The 19,793-nt window shown below is 36.4% G+C and overlaps 1 protein-coding gene across 1 annotated transcript in view; it reads left to right on the plus strand.

The window, feature by feature from the left end:
- Window positions 1–19,793, plus strand: part of SPOCK3 (SPARC (osteonectin), cwcv and kazal like domains proteoglycan 3) — a 152,562-nt gene that overhangs the window by 94,634 nt on the left and 38,135 nt on the right. The window contains exon 6 of the mRNA XM_063310818.1: window positions 11,491–11,605. Coding sequence (XP_063166888.1) covers window positions 11,491–11,605 — 115 coding nt within the window. The remainder of the gene's footprint in view (window positions 1–11,490; window positions 11,606–19,793) is intronic.

The following is a 19,793-nucleotide window of genomic DNA, read 5'->3' on the forward strand; positions in this document are numbered from 1 at the left end:
TCTCTTAATATTGATACTAAGGGTATTTTTGATATTAATAATAGCGGTCACATTCCAGAAATAATAGCTCCATACACTATATGTTTCTTTCCCCTCTGAACAGTATATCTATTTATATTCTGTAAAGTACAATGTCTCTGAAATTATCATTTGCAACAGAAAGAGTAGTTTTAGAATTCCACATTATCATTCCACAGGACATTTGATGGCAATACATGGTTTTTCTCTTGCTTTTCATATACCCAAAATTCAGCACTTCTCAAACTTCTCAAATTTGAACATTGTATGTGTGTTAGCAAAAGAATAAGTTACCTAGTCAATATTCTATAATTAAGATATAGTTGTTCTATTCCAGATATTTCTCTTACTCGACACACACACAAAATCCCCTACAGTCTTCTTATAATTTTCACACAATAGTCATACCATAGGTCTGGTTGTGAGGGAATTTGTGGGAATGAACAAGACAGCTCCAATGTCATCTTAACCCCAAAAAGATTAATTATTCAGTAGAACTCCAAATTTTCAGTCCCATATAAACATTGAAGATTCAACTTGCTTCCTCTATTTTTCATTAGATTAGTCTCCAAATGTCTCTGCTTGTTCCACCAGCACCAGCAGAGTTGGAATACTACAGATCTCATCTGTTAGACAGTGTCATCTTGTGGGACCAAGGCATGTGCCTTCTCTGAAGTTGCACTTCTCTGTGGAACAGTTTTCCCCAGAAATCTGGATAGCCTCAATCATAATGGTCTTTTATAAGGTGTTAAAGAGCTGGTGATCCTCCAAATATTTAGTCTGGAAGATTAAGCAAGCCCTGTTGTTTGCTATTGTTCCAGTGATTTGAGGTGAAATGTTCTTTTGATTCCTGTCATGTGTTATAGTATGGTTTTTGAATACTAATTTTATGAATTGTGTAATTATTTTTTGATTTTAATTCTATATGCCACCCAGAGTCCCCTTGGTGAGATGAGCTGCTATATAAATGATTAAATAATAAATAAATAGTTTTATGTAATGTTTTTCATTTGCCTGATATGCTAATCAAAAGGCAGATGAGGGAATAGAGACCCATGTTGGATGACTTCTTCTCTTCTTCAAGGTTCCTTTTACAGTTTGAGTTGTTCAACTAGGCCACTCTTGGGTATGTCAGATTTAGATGTGTTTGGTTACTGTTTAGTACAGCTGTGCAGTTTCAAATGGCTGTTTCACTTCAACAAAGCTTCAGATGAAACCACCCCTTGAAGCTGCTTTATAAAACATATGTTATCTTCCCTTCTATAGAAGGGCTCTACTTGACATCAGAGCCCGTTAGCCTGATGCTGAGGTCATGCTATGAAAGGAGCCTTTTGGGGAAAGTGATACACAGGAAGACTGAGAAGATCCTTCTCTGGCAGTCTGCAGAAGACATCTGAGCAGAATGTTCTCCTTTAGGGCAGGTAGGGAGTCTGCCAGTCTGGCTAGCTGTGGCTGGTGGGCTGCACTGCTCACTCAAACATCCCTTGCTCAGCTCTTTAGCTTATGAGACTCATCTGCACAGCAAGGGAACTTTGGGCTGCATCACTTCAGTATCAAGATGGACTCTCCCAACCATTGTTCAACTGGCAAGTGGTTGAAAGAAAAGACTTTAAATGTTTTTCTGGCCACTCTTAACTGCTTGCCATTAGTTGGGCAAAAGCAAGGGGCAAGAAAGAATTGCTCAGTCTGCACTTCAGCTGTTCAGCTTTGGATCTCCTTATGTGCACCTAAGGAGTTTTCATGAGAAATCTCCCCAAATACTATGAAGAGCTCTCTCTCCCACTTCGAATGTGCTTGTGCTGAAGTTCTTCCAGGCTGGACAGCTTTGAGAGTATTTCCAGGTCATTATAGGCTAATCAGAATTTCATATGTTGAATGTTTCTTAAAATCTTATTTGAAGTTTAAATTACTGAATTTTATGACTTAAATTAGAACATTATTTTATTTACATTCTTAATTATACTGAGTGTATTTTTGGAACGGGATATATATTTTTAACTGAAATTAAAAATACTTGTTTTCTCATCTTAGTATGGCAACAAACTCCACCTAGATATAGGAAACAGTAACATTTGCATGAAGCAAAATAGAAAAAAAGTTCCTCTTTTTCAAAACAAGTGGGAAAAACTTGTTGCTCATTAATTCCAAAACAATTCAAATTTTATTTTGAATTTTGCCACTTTGCAGCTTTATTTAATACTGTGTTGCTTTTTTTTGTAAGAAAATAATGTATTCCATTTTATATACAGTATCTGCTCTTTTCCTAGTCCAAACATGAACAGCTGTTTTCAATCAAAGGACAGCACTATTGTTTTTTTTTTTAATTTACATTTTCAGGTAACTAAATTAACATAAATCCAAGATGCATAGAGAATAAAATATAGAAAATACAAACAAATCTACTCAAATGTAAACAGACAGGTACTGTACATGTACAAATTTACCATATATGTAAAGTATTACCATATTATACTCTATTGCTATTGAAGTAAACCATAAAATCCATCCAAATTTGATAAAATTCTGGTTCCTGCCTCTATTTTAACTTTGTATTTTTTGCTAGTGTAGCAGTTAAAGAGGCCCTATTAATCCACATCTCAATTGTTATGTTATCTATAGTTTTCCAATGCTGGGCAATTATTTTAGCTTCTAAAATTAGATAGATAGTTCCTTATTTTTACACTTGAAGTTTGGTCCTGTAAATAAATGCAGTAAGCCTAACTCTGGGAAGTATTCAATTTTTTGTTTAGTGATGGTACTTACAGTATCTCCCATAAAATTTTATGCCAAAAGGGAATAGCTTTATCACATGACTACCACTAATGAAAAAATGACCCTCCCCCCCTTTTTTGACAACTTTTCCAACATTTGGAATAATAATTTTAATATATATGTGTAATCTAATTGGAGTCAAATGTCAGCAAGGTGAATCTACCCAGTTTCCATAATTTCTGCCAATTTGTCTCCTGTATTTATTTACCAAGATCAGTATCCCAAGCTTCCTTTAAACCATAGGGTGGATCTCCTACTTCATTTTGCAGTAATAACCTATAAATTTTTGAGATTGTTCCTTTTGGTTGTTTTAAGTAGTTAAGCTTTAAATTCTCAAAACTGGTATAAGGCTAATAACCATGGTAAATTATGACAATTTGTTGCTGTATCTGATCTTTATTGAGAGGTTCCCTATTGCTATAAAAATCTTTTAGTCTATAAAGATTGTGTTGTCTACTTTAAATCTTTCTAATAATTGTAAATAAGAGAACCATTGACAACTATATCCCTCTGCCACCAGTTCTTCTCTTGGTTTTATTTTATAGTCCCCTTGACAAAGTTATAGCATCACATGATAAGTTAGCCATTTGTGTTTGCCTCTAGTCTATAAAGTGCTTCTTATGCTGCGAGCCACAAAAGTTTTCAGGCACAACCTGGGTTTGTATCTATTCCATACTTGAAATATGGCACATATAACATAATAATTTGTAAAATCCACATTAACATTGACTTTGTTTTACCACGAATAACCATGCCACCCATATCTCAGGTCATGTCCTTCTAACTCCAAGAGCATTCTATTTCTTAGCAGCACCCACTCTTTCATCCAAACAAAACAGCAAGCTGCAAAATACAATTTTAAATCAGGTAGACCCAATCCCCCTTTTTCCTTTCTACAGTATCTTGTAAGACCTTATATTTAACTCATGTTTTTTTCTCTTGCCACACAAATTTAGATATATCCTTCTACCACTGTTTAAATGGTGCATCAGTTGTCAAACAGGTACCGTCTGAAACAAAAACATCATTCTAGGCAAGACATTCATTTTTATCACAGAAATTCTCCTCAGCAATGACAGTTGCACTTTCTCCCTCTTAACATGTCCTTTTTAATGTCATTCCATGTCTTAACTTAGTTACTTTGAAATAACAAACATATTCATATTTGTCATAGTCATACCCGGATATTTTACCTTATTCTCAATCGTAAAACCTGTTTTATTCATCAATTCTGTTTGATCTTCTATTTTCATATTTTTGGTTAACATCTTCATCTCCTGTTTATTAATCTTGAAACCTGCTAATGCACCAAATTCTTTTAATTTGCCCATTAAAGTTTCAATTCACTTTAAAGGATCTTCCAAAACCAACACCAAGTCATCTGCAAAAGCCCTTAATGTATGTTTCTTTTTTAGTCTTTACTCCCACAATCCTCTCATCTTGTTTTATATCTCTATTCAGAATTTCAAGAACCAAAAGAAACGAGAGAGGAGACAGTGGGCATCCCTGTCTTGTTCCTCTTCATATCTCACAGGTTTTGTTAGATCTCCATTAGCAAATATTTGTACTTTCTGTGAAGTTTTTTACCTATTTTATAAAGTTCTCTCCTTGAACAAGAAAGCCAAGTTCAAATTGTCAAAGGCCTTCTTTGCAACTAAGAAAATCAAGGCAGCTTGTTTTTCATTATGTCGCTCCAAATATTCCAAAACACATTTCTTTTAGGTAAAAATCCACATTGATCCTCATGAATAAATTCTTGCAAAATTATGTTCAGTCTATCAGCTAGAATCATTGTGAGCAACTTGTAGTCATTATTCAATAATGATATTGTTCTATAGTTTCTTGTTAAAGTCAAATCTTGTCCCTCTTTAGGTATTAGTGCTATACCGGCCTCTTTCCAACTCTTGGCATCTTTTCTCCCTGTAGGATAGAGTTCATTCTGCTTTGCAAAGGTTGTAAAAGTTCATCCTTAAAACATTTATAATAAGAACCTGATAATCCATCTGGTCCAGGCACCTTTCCTGGTTTAATTTTTTTTAATAGCTTCAGAAACTTCCCTTATTGTTATAGGTCCATTCACAACCTGTCTCTGTTCCTTTGTAATCCTTGGTACATTTTGTTTCTTTAGATATTCATCTATTTTCTCTAGAGAAATGTCACTTGGTTTGTACAAGTTGGAATAATATTAATGAAATGCTTTTTGTATGGTTGCATTATCTCCCTCTTGTAGTTTCAATATAATTTTCTTTTCCTTTCCTTTTCGTGATTTATATGCCAAACTTCCCTGGTTTGTTTGCAAACTCAAAATTTGTTTGCTTTGTATAGTTCATTTTTATTTCCATTTATCTTACTGTTAACATAGATAACTGTCATTGTAAAAGCTTAATTTGTTGAGAAATACTTATCTTCTCTGGAAATTTCTTTAATTCACTTTATTTTCTCTTTATCTCTTTCTAAATAGCTTGTGTTTTCTCTTGTCTGTTCTTTCTGAGTTTGCTATTATATTGTATAAAATAACCTCTAATGAAAGCTTTACTTGCATCCCAAACCATTCTTAAATAAGTACCTTTATCTAAGTTAATTCAAAAAATTCTTTAGTTTCCTTTTTACAATCCTCCCCTACTGCTTCTTTCTCTAGCAACATTCCATTTAGTCTCCATCTAAAAGAACTAGATTTCCTTTTATAAACCAAACTCACAGGATTCTTTGGTAATATCTCTACTTTAGAAAACTTAGTAGCCAAATTCTTTGAAATCCAAATCATATCTATTCTTGAAAAGGATCCATCAAATCAAAAAGAAAAAAAATTTTTTGGCAGTTTGCCTTGAGTAATTTTAATATTTTTCTCAGAAGTTCTATCCAATTGGGGAGAGACCATTCCATTCCAATTTCCCATAAAATACCAATTTTCATAAGAGAAACCTATTAGTCTCTCATGTATTAAAATGCTGCTGCAAAACTTGATTCCTTGTCTGCTTCCTAAGTGCACTGAAGTATCCCTTGGTGCACATTTCCTATTCTCACAAATCGTGTATTTATTCTGTATGTTTGTTGTTTATTCGTTTAGTCGCTTCCAACTCTTCGTGACTTCATGGACCAGCCCACGCCAGAGCTTCTTGTTGGTCGTCAACACCCCCAGCTCCCCCAGGGATGAGTCCGTCACCTCTAGAATATAATCCATCCATCTTGCCCTTGGTCGGCCCCTCTTCCTTTTGCCTTCCACTCTCCCTAGCATCAGCATCTTCTCCAGGGTGTCCTGTCTTCTCATGATGTGGCCAAAGTATTTCAGTTTTGCCTTTAATATCATTCCCTCAAGTGAGCAGTCTGGCTTTATTTCCCAGAGGGTGGACTGGTTGGATCTTCTTGCAGTCCAAGGCACTCTCAGAATTTTCCTCCAACACCACAGTTCAAAAGCATCGATCTTCCTTCCCTCAGCCTTCCTTATGGTCCAGCTCTCGCAGCCATATGTTACTACAGGGAATACCATTGCTTTAACTATGCGGACCTTTGTTGTCAATGTGAGGTCTCTGCTCTTGACTATTTTATCGAGATTGGTCATTGCTCTTCTCCCAAGGATTAAGCGTCTTCTGATCTCCTGACTGCAGTCAGCATCTGCAGTAATCTTTGTACCTAGGAATACAAAGTCTTTCACAGCTTCTACATTTTCTCCCTCTATTTGCCAGTTATCAATGAAGCTGGTTGCCATAATCTTGGTTTTTTTGAGGTTTAGCTGCAAGCCAGCTTTTGCACTTTCTTCTTTCACCTTCATCATAAGGCTCCTCAGTTCCTCTTCGCTTTCAGCCATCAAAGTGGTATCAACTGCATATCTGAGATTGTTAATGTTTCTTCCAGCGATTTTAACTCCAGCCTTGGATTCCTCAAGCCCAGCATGTCGCATGATGTGTTCTGCGTACAGGTTGAATAGGTAGGGTGAGAGTATACCTCCCTGCCGTACTCCTTTCCCAATCTTAAACCAGTCTGTTGTTCCGTGGTCTGTTCTTACTGTTGCTACTTGGTCGTTATACAGATTCTTCAGGAGGCAGACAAGATGACATTTCCTATTCTCACAAATCTTGTATTTATTCTATATACTTTATGAATTTCTGCCTCTCTATCCTCCTCATCCCAATCCAAAAAAAATTGTTAAAGCTTTAATAACCTTTTCTCAAATATCTTCAGCAGAATCCTCTAGAATTGCTCTAAATTTCAAACAAAATCTCTTCTCTCTCAATTCCAATAGAGCCAGATTATCTAGTTCTTTTTCCAACTCTTTGTCTATAACGTCTTTCTTATTCTCCAGAATTTCATTTTGTCATTAATTTGTTCTACATCTCTAGACACTTGTTTTACATATCTTTCCATCTTCTTAACTTCTTCTTTCATCTCCTCTTTCATGTTTAGAAGTCTTTCATCAATTCTTTTTTCAAAAGCTATCAATATAGTATCAAGTGATTCAGCTAACTTACTGGCCAGTTGCTCAAACATTTTCTGAAGAAAATCTGGTGTAATTCTTTGCAGGTTGCTCTAGTGATCGTCTCTTCCCCTCTGCTATTTTTGCTGCTTTTCTGGTAGTTGCCATTACCATATTATAATCCAAAAATACTTTCATTTGTTGCAATGGGAAAGCATGGGAAAGAAAAAAAAAGCAAACTTTCCCCCCCTAATACTTTTGTCTCAAATGGCACTCTGTATTCACAATCAGCATCACAGTCTGGCTCATACTACCTTTATCTTTTGGCTACTGATGAGGATTCATGGCAAACCAGATGGCCCTGAAGGAGTAGGGACAGCATTACAGCAGAGACTGGCAGCCAGACGGTGAAATCTGGCCAGCACAGTCTTTCCAGATAAAGGAGATATAGTGAGATCGCCCACTTGCACTCCAGACTGCTGCTCCTCATGAATAGACTGCAGGAACTGAGGTTTTTGTCATCAGTTTGTGAGTTCAGCAGCTGGGAGTCAAGGGATTTCAATCAAGCTTACAGCCATAATGCAGCCTATATAGACACAAGGGTTGCATTAGCCTCATTTCTTAAACACTTTCAGATGTAACTAATTTACAGCTATAGAGAGATTTTCTGAGTGGCATGAAAATAAAATTCCATTTGGTGAGTCAACATTCATATTCTGGATTACAAAGGGAAAAAAAAGTTTTAAAAGATTTAAAAACTTTTGGCAAAAAGCTTAGCAAGGACTGGTTGTAAGAAAGTTTAAAATGGACAAAGGGAATAGTTATTTTGAAAGATTATTTTTTGGTGAAAGTGCTTTTGAACAAATTGGAATTAAAATAGGCAAACAAACTGGATCTTTGTGGGAATGTTTTTTTGTTTACTATTAAAGAGTGTAGACAATTGGTGGATTTTACAAAACAAAAGATGAAGGGTAGCATTTTAGTGAAAACATTTTCAATCTGCTTTATTTTAGAAAAATATTTTGGGTGAAAAACTCATTGATTTTTAAAATTATTTGGCTCTAATATAGTTTCAGTTTGGATCCAACTGTTTAGAAGAGTCTTCCATAATGAATGGAATCACATGCCCTAACTGTGCTGCTTGATAATATATTATCAGATTGGCATGCCCCAGTCTCCCAGTTTCTGAGATCCATTATAGAATCCTTTTATTTATTTTCATTTTTTTGCATGAAAGCAAAAGCTTTCTATTATAATTAATAATTAATTTTAATTTATAGTTATAATTATAGAGCTTTCTATTGTAATTATAATTATAATTATTTGGCCAGTGTCTTAAAGCCTGTTCAGGAATTTCCATTGCAAGTGTCATGAGTACTGATGGTGAGCAGGAGGGGGCCTCTATCCAGGGGGGAAAAGGCCTGCATAGTACTGAGGAATTAAGCAGCCATTCAAAGAAACACAGATCAGACCCGCCTTAACTTTTGGGGTTTATCTGTCTGGGTTTTCCCATGCTTCTTCAGTTTGTTAGGATTTTCTGTCTTATGTAGCAGTAATAAACACTAGAGAACTACTCCTCATTTCAGCGTGATTCCTGACTGTTAGGACAGCAAGGCACTGAAACAGAAAATTGAGCCATGCAAGGATTTTCATTTTTACCAATGCAATTTGCCCTAAAATGTTGAAATATTTTGAAGCCCAGTTTTTCATTTCCCTATTTAATTTCTTCCATGTTAGTATATAATTATTAAAAACAATGTTATTAATATTTTTAATAATAATGATACCAAAATATTTTGATTAATATGTTCTTGGAATCCCTAAATCTGTAGAACTGTTAACTCAGCGAATATTTGTAGCTCAGGGTTGAACTGTGGAGTCCTTGGTCCTCTCTGAGCCTTGTTGTTTTCTTGCAGACATTTCATTGCCAGACTAGGCAACATCTTCAGTGCAAAGAAGAACATCTTTGCACTGAAGATGTTGCCTAGTCTGGCAATCAAACGTCTGCAAGAAAACATCAGATGCATAAGTTGTACTCTTCCAAGTTGTACTTCCTTAGCTGAGCTATGTAGATCAGTGGAAGGGATAATTTCCTCTGCACTAATAGCAAAGTACTTTAGAGGCTTTTAAAAAAGTTTTAAAATATAATTACAGAGTTAATGATCAAATAGTTCATGTGTACACATGGGTCTCCTTTCTGTCTCATTGTATTCCAGAGACAGTGGTGGTGCTGGTGATTATTTTCTATGCATGAACTGATATTACCAAAATTTACCAATGTCCATAGTGAAATATTGCTATGAAAAGCAAAGCAAAAACTAAAAGTTCACAAAACAGTTTTTCCCCAAAATAACAAGTGATATGCTGATTACGTATGTATGTTTTGCATTTTCCCTACAAGTAATACTAATGAGTGTGCCCTTTAAGTGATATTTCAGTTCACTTACAACTTTATAAATATTTCAACCTTAGATAATTGAGTAAATTGATCTTGATGAATTAGCAATGCAATCAGTGGGTGTTGTTTAAGAAAAGGTACTGCATCAAGAAGTCAAATTATAATAATCCATTATAGTATCATGATACATATTTCATAAGTGAGTCATTAACAGTCAAAAAGAGAAAGAGAATAACTGAACTTTTTGAATCAAATTCATAATGCATTACTGTAATAAACTTGTATTAATTGTAATTTATAATGAAGGTGAGAAAAAAAAAATGCATTTGTTGCATATTCTTTCATACTGCACCAAATGGACCTAAATTTTAAACACTTCAAAATGTTCATTTATATTATAGGTTGATACTATTCATAAGAAAACAATTGTCTTAATATTTAAACAATTTAGAATACCCCCAAATCAGGACTCAGTATTTTGTTTGTTGTTGCCATTAACATTTCAGTGGCTATTCCCATCCCTGTTGAAGGAAGTTGTGGCTAAGAAATGAGCAGTGCTAATCATAAGCTTCCTGAATAGTTGTAATGACTGATTGGTCAAGTTCCTCTTAGCTATTCTGTGAATACAGAAGTACAATGACCATCTGACAAGCAATAAAATAGACTATGATACTATCTACTGCATGATTCACTTATCCAAACCACTTTGCTTTCTTAAGAGGTTTTAGGGTCAGTCCTATTATCTTGGGGTGGGTATAGGTTGCCTCCTTTCAATTTAAATCAATAGAGAGAAAAAGTACAGGAGTGTGTGTGTGTGTATGTATGTATGTATGTATGTATATATATATATATATATATATATAAATATATATATAAATTCCTATATTTTAGCATGACCAAAAATAGCTAAAAACTATCATCTTTTGCATTCTATTTATCTAGGATTTTTCCACATGCCATGAACAAAAATTTCTTAGTCTGAATACCATCTTTACTATGAATATATCTAGAGTTTATAGGCAAGCCACTTTGTCATACTTGCCCTTCAATTTCATCTACAGAATGAGGCTAATACTGAATTGCTGTTTAACATGATTGTAAGAATTAAGTGAGATGTTTTGCATGTGATTTTTCTACATGTGTATCCTGTATTTTACCTACTCCCAAAAAACACATCTTCAGAGTTCTGAAGCCACAGTGAACCCTATCAAAACTGATATTTCCAGAGAGAGGAAAAAAACACTGAGACAATAGACTAGACTTTAAACTGCTGAAATACTGTATATGGTTTCATTAAAAATGTCACGAATCAGTAGAACAGAGCATTAAAATGGAACTCATTATTGATTAAATCTATTGAAAATTTAGGAGAAGAAAGAAAGTGCAGTGATAACAAAGATTATGCAGGTTATGCACTGTAGGAGAGCTGGTACCAAATAAAAACGGAAGCCAGGAAGACACAGATGCTGCCTAATTGGGTTCATACAATATTGCCTAATTTTGGCAGTTTTCAGTTGTGTGGACTTCAGCTCCCAGAATTTTCAGCAGTAGCCAAGAGTTACAATTTGTCTTTTGTTACAGTTACCTGACTTATTAGGGGGCTTACCTGAACTGCTATGTGGTAAAGTTAACATCTGGGTTAGTAGCTTCACACCATTGTTTGCTTTGGTGTTGGTTTTATGCTTATTTTCTGTAAGCCTCTGGGACTTACCAGGTTAGTTAGTTAGTTACTAACTAAATAAATAAGTAAATAAATTACTGATTAGTTAGTTAATATATAAGTAAACAAATAAATAAATGGCTAATCCCAGCTACTTTCAAAATACTTAGTGAAGTACAATTTACATTAAACTTGTTTATTGTAAGGATTAATATTCTTTTTCTATTACAGTGCAAACTAGACTATCAAGCCTGTGTCTTAGGAAAACAAATCTCACCTAAGTGTGAAGGACGTTGTCCTTGTCTTTCAGAAAAGTCCACCAGTGCAGGCAGAAATGATAAGAGAGGTAAGTTCTGATGCTCATATTAGATCTCTCAGAGTTGCATACTTCAGCGAATGATATATCTGCGAATGAAACAAATGTGAGAAGTAACTAATGACTTTTTTATATAATAAGGTCTCTTCACTTTAAAGATAAATATTATTGATTAATTGAAACTGTACTTGTACTAATACTTAGACAGAGACCACCAAGAGATCTCAGGGCTGTAGGCTACAGTGTGTAGTTAAAAAGCATTCCTGAAGAAGGCAGTAGCCTTCTGTACTGCTGCCAAGAAAATAACATAATTGTTGCCATATTTAATACTCTGGCTTGGAAGTAAATCATAGACCTCCAGGCACTTAACCTTTAGTTCAGCTCTCACCTAGGCTTAGCAGAAGACTCCCAGACACCACTCAGCTAGTTTAGAGATGTTATTGCAGATAAAAATGAACCCTTAACAAGATACTTGATTACTCATTGCAGAGCAAAGAATTCAGAGCCTCTCTGTATCTGTGTTCCAGCATGTAACCTCTTGGCTTCTTCCTTCTGCAATTCCGAATTAATGGATATGTAGCAGTTTGTTTGGTGGCACTGGATGGCTGAGCTATCCACATAACAGTTGTCTCTAGCCTGGTTCATACTGTGCCAGTTTCAACTATTACTGATGTATCCATGAAGTCACCATAAGCCACATTAGACTTAAAGAGTCTTTACTTATATCTTTAGCTGAAAGCAATGTAAAATCAAGGGTTTGTTGGCATATTTTAAAAAATTATTTTTGTATATACTGTTTTGTTAACTGTTCTACTTGGGAAAAAAACTGAGACATCAATAAATACCCATACAAAAACATTTGACACTCTTGTGCTTAAGGGCCACACCTGAAATGAGTAGGTTTGTAGTTAGGATCTTCAGTGGTGTCTGTTCCATTAATTATACCTGTTTGAAGATTGCAGAAAAGGCATTCTGAGGAAATGTTTAGCTCTTTTTCCCAGTACTGTTTCTTGATGTAAAACTTCTATGTTGAAATTTATATAATCTCTAGGAAAGAAAACAAGTCAAAACTATGGATGAGTAAGTGCTTTAAAAGCACCAGGTTTACATCTCATCTTTGGTCTCATTATTCTTCTCTGCAAACTCCTAATTCTTGTTTACGACAGGAAATAGAATATAGGAATAAACTGATAATTTTCATAATAAAGAAGGACTTAAAAGATGGTCCATGAAGATCTATATTAGGATGAGGACTTTCTTGCTTTTTCTTTTTTACATGTTCTTAAGTGACTCAATTAACATGAGCAGTGAACTGGCCAATAGGACAAAAGAAACCATTTTATCCAGGTTGGCCAGATCAAATAATGTCTAGAAATAGCTCCAAAATAATGTATTGAATACATAGATTTGAGTTGGCAAATGCAGTTTAATGTAAGTGAGTGCAAAGCAGTTATATAGTAGACAACATTTTTTTTCAGACTTCTCTTATGCATTGATAGACTTTAAAGGAACAGCAATGACTTATACAGGAACCTTAAACTCATAAATGTCAACCCAGTGTGCATGAGGTTTAAGAAAAAAATGAATTCCTTGCTACGTTTTATTAGGAAGTTCATAAATAAAAACATTGTAGTGTTATTGTATCATTATACTAATAAAATATATGTTTTGGTAGAATTAACAATAATTATAAACAGTTCTTTAGCTCGGAAATAATTTTGCAAAGCTGGAAAAGGTAAAAAAAAATGCCAGCCTCAACAATTTAAGAGTTTTTAGCTTAAAACTAGTATGACTGAAGGGGGACAAAAACTCATAAAATTGGAAGAGGGAGGTAGAAATTTGTTGGGATAGGAAGAAAGGTCAGGAGTAGGTACCAGTAAAAGTATGAGGTGGCTATCCTTAGAAGATCTTGCTCAAAGCAAATGCACTTTTTGAATGTTAAAGTACCATACTACCAAACTTATACTGTATGTCAAAGTGTTATATACTCTCTCCATTCAAATATGCTGAAATTTTCATGGACACTTCCTGTATCTTTCTTGGAGGACAAAAGCCTCGGGGAGTGCAGAAACTAATGCACACCTGGGAATAGAGGTGGGCATGCATAGCACTACCTTAAAAAGGCATGTTTTTTTTAAAAGCAGGTTTATTTCAGTTGATTAATGTTATCCGGGACGCGGTGGCGCTGCGGGTTAAACCGCTGAGCTGCCGATCGGAAGGTCAGCGGTTTGAAACCACGCGGCGGGGTGAGCTCCCGTTGCTAGTCCCAGCTCCTGCTCACCTAGCAGTTCAAAAACATGCAAATGTGAGTAGATCAATAGGTACCGCTTCGGTGAGAAGGTAATGGCGTTCCGTGTCGTCATGCTGGCCACATGACCCGGAAGTGTCTACGGACAACGCCGGCTCTAAGGCTTAGAAACGGAGATGAGCATCGCCCCCTAGAGTCGGACACGACTGGACTTTACGTCAAGGAAAACCTTTACCTTTACCTAATGTTATCCATCTGATGACATCTTTTAAGCTTTAGTTTAAGGCAGACATTGAATGTCTCAGATCATTACTATGTTAGTATTGTTACCTAATATAAGCAGAGTGAGTGCTCTTTTTATGGCACTGAGAAGCAATTACATTTGTATGAGGATTTAATGGAACACATTGTTTTGTACAGAGTTTTAAGAAAAGAAGTTAATTAAAATTGTGTTCTGCATCACATGTGAATAAAAAGCTTATGTTCTGGGCTGGATTTTCTGATCAGATGCTGCAATATTTTGTCGCCTTTTCACTATAATTCCTAAGAAATATTATAAAGCATCATACTGAAAGTATGGCTGTTCAGAATTTCAAAGGGATATTTCAAGTTGACAGATCTTTGGTCAAGCCATCTCACTGAAACAAATTCATTAACTGGAATGGAGATTTGCTTTAAAATAAAATGTTAACTCAGATCACATGACTTCAAAAGCCCTTAGAAAGGCTCTGTAAATTTGATGGCTTTTCTGTTGCTTTTTGGTTGTAAAAGACAATATGTGAAGTTGCAAATTCATTTTCATATATGGAGAAAGCTTGGGGGAGGCTTGAGTATTGAGATAGGCCCACTGACATTAACAACTTAATTAATAACTGGCTGATTAGTTTTATCACCTCTTTAAATCCTGTACTTATCAGGGCTCTTTTGTGGAGGCAAAATTTGATCCAGGAGTGCTTGGTGGAACTTCATGCATTTTCTCTCTTCTCAACTTTGCTGTCTCTTATGGTATATAATGATACATTTCTTTGCTAGTCCTGACAACACAACTGGGAGTTTTATTCAGCTTTCAGCAGTCTCAGTATGGATTCAAGGCCCAACAACCACTCCTGGGTCAAATCAGTATGCACTTTTAGATCTAACCTTGCTTTTAACTTCTGCATGTTTGGGTTAGTTTAAGTTTCTCAACAATGAGAAAATTGAGCCAAATTAATGTTTAAAGGTTCCAGTGCAGACATTTATTGTTCAGAAAAGGGAATGCAAGGCTATAAAAGCTACTTTCTCTGAGCCATGCTCTTTTTTGTGTGTGGCTTCCTATCTTTGCTCTGTGTTCTTTTGTCCTATGTTGCCCTTTCTAATTAATAAATAACACAGATGTCATGAGTAAGGATGGCAAGCAGGGGGCTCCCATCCAGACTGTTAAGCGCATGCGTAGCACTGAGGAATTCCTCAGCCATTCAAAGAGACACAGATCGGGACAGCCTTAACCTTTGGGGTTTATATGTCTGGGTTTTTCCCACGCTTCTTCAGTTTGTTAGGATTCCTGTTATGTACTAGCAATAAAGCATTAGAGACCAGTTCCTTGTCTCAGCGTGTTTCCTGGTTGTTAGGACAACAGGGTATCGCAAGTGTTAGATTAGTGGTGAGATTTTTTTTTCCCCCAGGAAGAAGCAAAGCTTGCTAAGCAGCTTTGGAACTTTCCAGGCATCACAGAAAAAGCCAGCAGTCAAAAATGGCAAAACTGCACTACTCTGTAAGGCTAAGTCAGTGGTAATTCTTCTGAATTCTGCTTTGAATTGGTCAAGCTTTGCTAATGTCCTCTACCTAACCTGCCACCTTATCAAACCTAGTGATAAGGCGAGATATTCCTGGATAGAGCAAGCATGCCAGGTAGTTATGCCAACTCTCCTAACACCAAGGGATCAGAGGCCACCCACTCCAGCAAGTCAGTAGATACTTTCTGGCATCATGACAAGACTGATTACTCAGGAAAGCATATGGAAAAATAAGAGCTTACTTCGATAGTTCTTTGAAAGTTTTATTTGAAAGGTGGAAAAGGTTGCTTCCTGAACTGGTTTAACACAACTAAGGCTCTTTGCTGTACAGTTTAGGAGTTGCTGTACTGTCCTTTGTCCTTGCTATCTTTAAAAAAATGAATACAGGGAAATATTTCAAGAATCCTTTGTGGTGCAACAATGTACCATGATATCAAAGGATCTATCACCTCTGCTATTTTCATCCAGCTCTGCTATTAAAAACAAGTAAAGAAACAAAAAAGTAGCAGAAATATCTTATATGTCCCCTATAGCTTATGGCAGGGTTCTTCAGACTTTGTGCTGCCACAGCCCTGCAAAATGATAAATGAATTGGTACAATTCCCACATAAATAAAATTCAGTAATAACTAAATATATAATTATACCTAACTTACTAAATAACTAATTGTGGGAAGGAAGGGTAGTCCAGGCAAAGTGACAAGTTTTGAGAGTGTTCCCACTTTGGGCAAGCCTAATCACTTTTTAAAGAAAAGGTAAAAAATGTGTCAGTCCTCTAAGTTGCAAGCTTTTTCTTTAATATTAAATATCAGAGTAGTTTTAATCAAATTGGCTTGTCCTCGAAACTTGACTTGACAACTCAGATTGAATCGTGTCCTCTCTGTATTTTCAATTTCTAGTTCAAATTGAATCAGAACTGATTCTACAGGCATAGCCATAATGATTAAAGATCTACTTAGCAATGCATTTCTTTTTATGAATACTTAGGGGTTTTTTCCCTTGCTTTTTTCTTTTTTGAAATTTTCAGAGAGCGCAGAGAACACATTTAATAATCATCCCTTGCATTTGTAATTCTGTTGACTGTTTAATAAATGTGACAGCTCTAATTATGGTAGAATTACTTGTAAAAATTTATCTAACCAATTCTACAACCTAACATATTAACCTTTGCGATTAACTGCAGTCTACTTGTCATTTTTAAAAAGAAACTATTACACTTGAATAACTGATAATTTGCTGAATATAAAGAAGATAAAAATTTAACCTCAAATTAGATACATTTTGTCCCATTTATTTTCTGAAATAAACTGTCAGCGAAGTACACTGATTGCATGGACTTAAGCAATTTTATCTTGACACTTCAAAATTTTTAATTTTTGTAGTATCCTTTGTTTTTGTACAAATGTATAATTATAAATATAGGGAGTTCTTAAGCCCAGTATCATGAACATTTACATTTCTAAACTGTCAGGGAATAGTCTTCTCACACTGAAAGGAGATACTCTAACCCATTTTCCTGACCAGATGCCCCTCAGATTTATTTGAGTTCAACTCTTGCTAGTCTGATATGGTGGATGCTGCATTTATTTATATTTGTAAATATGCCATATTTACATGAGAGAAGTCCAACCAATACATTTTAACAAGACAAATCTGAACCTAGTTGTTGTAACTTAGATAAAAACCTGTTTTTTTTTAAAAAAATTAAAAAATGGCAGAATTATTTTTCTAATAATCTAACTAACTAATGCTAACAGAACTTTTGATCTGTTTTGAATGGAAAGTAAATCCCCACTCCCCCACCCCAATAATGGTCATAAGCAAATTTGCAAGTGTTATAAAATAAGCCATTAGGATACCAGTGTTTGCATTTTTATGCTGGTTTTTCAGATGTTAATTTATAAAATCCAGATCTTAGGATCTAAAGCAAAAGAGAGAGTAAGAAAGAGAGTGAGAGTGTGCATCCATAGTGAGTTTTCTGTGTGGATGACGGGCACCCTAACCTAGGCCTACTGAGTTTTATTTAATAAATTATATTAAATAAACCATATTTTAGCATGATCTGCAAACCCAGTGAGAGAAACATTGCATGTAGATGCATGAGTAGGCTATATATGTATGTTCTGCCCAAAGTGTAGGTGTAGGTGCACCTGTAAGACTATTTACATTAAACATTATATCGTGGGTGATATAAATGCTGGAGCTATGCTGAGTTCCAGCAAAGACAATCTGAGGCACATATGGGTACAAAGAGGTGCCAACAGGTACAGTGTTCATTTCCACGTGTGTTCCTAATCACCCTTTCCTCTTTGAATTTGCATTGCTGTACAGCCCTCACTAGACCAGTTTGGTGTAGTGATTAGGACTAGAAACCTGGAGACTGAGTTCTAGGCCTGCCTTATGCACAAAACCAGCTGGGTGACCTTGGACCAGTCACACACACACAGCTCTGGGAAGCAGGCAATGGCAAATCACCTCTGAAAAACCTTGCCAAGAAAACTGCAGAGGCTAGTCCAGGCAGTCGCCAGGAGTCAACACTCAAAGGCGCGCATGCACACACAGACACACACACAAGCAAACCCTGCCCTCACTAAGTATATTTGACTGGATGTGCTTACTAACTTGCCCATAATTGGGAATTCTGCCATATCAGGTTTATAGGCTGAACATGCTTAACTAGATCTCCTCATAAATTTGTGCTAAATGCATGAAGGTCTTTATTAGAGAATGTTAGGGAAGCAGTTTCTATGCAGGTTCCATCTCAACACAAATTTACTGATTTAATACATGTATTTATATGCTGCATACTCATACAGACACAAGCATACATGCATACACAGTCAGATTTCTATGGAAAAATATTCACTCCTCAAATTTTCTTGCATATCTTTGTGAATGAATATTATTAGAGATTAATGTGGATCCTGCTAACATATAAAGGGAATTAGAGTAATAGAGTCTGCATCTGCAGAAGGATTAAACAAAGGAGAGAATATGTGCTGGGAATGTGTGCTGTGATGTTCAATGCAAATTGCTCCACTGTTTCTCACAATGTCACACACAAGACATTGTGAGGAAGCAGAGCTTGCATCTTGCTGTCACAATGAACATTTCGTCAATTTGGCAAAATCCCATCTTGCTGCAGACACTTCTGGTCTGAATGAACAGATAGCAGCAAAGTTTGGTGCTTGTTTCATTTATTTCATAAACAAAGTCATCCAACTTGTGATTTGCCGGTATGAAAAATAATTGTCCTAACAGTGAGACACACACTGAGATGAGGAGTAGTTCTCTAGTGTTTATTACTGCTACATAAACAGAATCCTAACAAACTGAATAAGCATGGGAAAAACCCAGACATATAAACCCCAAAAGCGAAGGCGGGCCTGATCTGTGTCTCTTTGAATGGCTGCTTAATTCCTCAGTACTACGCATGCGTTTTCCCCCCTGGATAGAGGCCCCCTCCTGCTCACCATTATTCATGACATCACCCTCCCCTCCAGATTCACATTCCATTTCAGCCCCCTCCCTTCCAGAGTTCCTTCCTCCCTCCAGAGTCTCATGAGAGGCCATCTCCCCCTCCAAGCTCCCATGGGAACTGGGCAATGATGGAAATTCTTCAAAGGAAAACTCCTCCAAGGACGAATCAGTACTGCTCTCCAGGTCTGATAACGCTTCTGGCCCAGGTGGCCGCTGCTGGAAAATAGCTAGATAATTAGAAGAGTCATCCCCCCTCCCCCCTGGGAAATGCACGCCGGAGGTGGAGGGCTGTGGTCCCCCCCCCCTCCTCTGCAACTGGTGTCAAGGTTTCAGGTGGGGGTGGAAGGTGCAAACTTACGAATTCCTCTGCCTACTCAGCCAAGTGAGGAATCTCTGGTAGAATGCGAGGCTTGGGTTTGTGAGGGAAAAGCTGATGGAATCGATGAACCAGCGCTGGTGCATGCACATCTCTGGCATTCTCCCACATGTGCTCTTCCTCAGGGTAACCCTTCCAGTGTATGAAATATTGGATGCCCCTTCCCCTCCTCCTAGAGTCCAGAATTTCTTCGACTTCGTATTCCTCCTCCCCCTCCACAATTACTGGAGGTGGGGGGGGCAGTTGCGATCGTAAGGCACTTGGGGGAGGGTCCTTGGCTAGTAATGATCTGTGAAAGACTGGATGGATTTTATTGGATGCTGGCAGCTTTAAGCGATAAGCC

Source organism: Candoia aspera, chromosome 8, assembly GCF_035149785.1.
Source record: "Candoia aspera isolate rCanAsp1 chromosome 8, rCanAsp1.hap2, whole genome shotgun sequence".
NCBI classification, from domain to species: Eukaryota; Metazoa; Chordata; class Lepidosauria; order Squamata; family Boidae; genus Candoia; species Candoia aspera.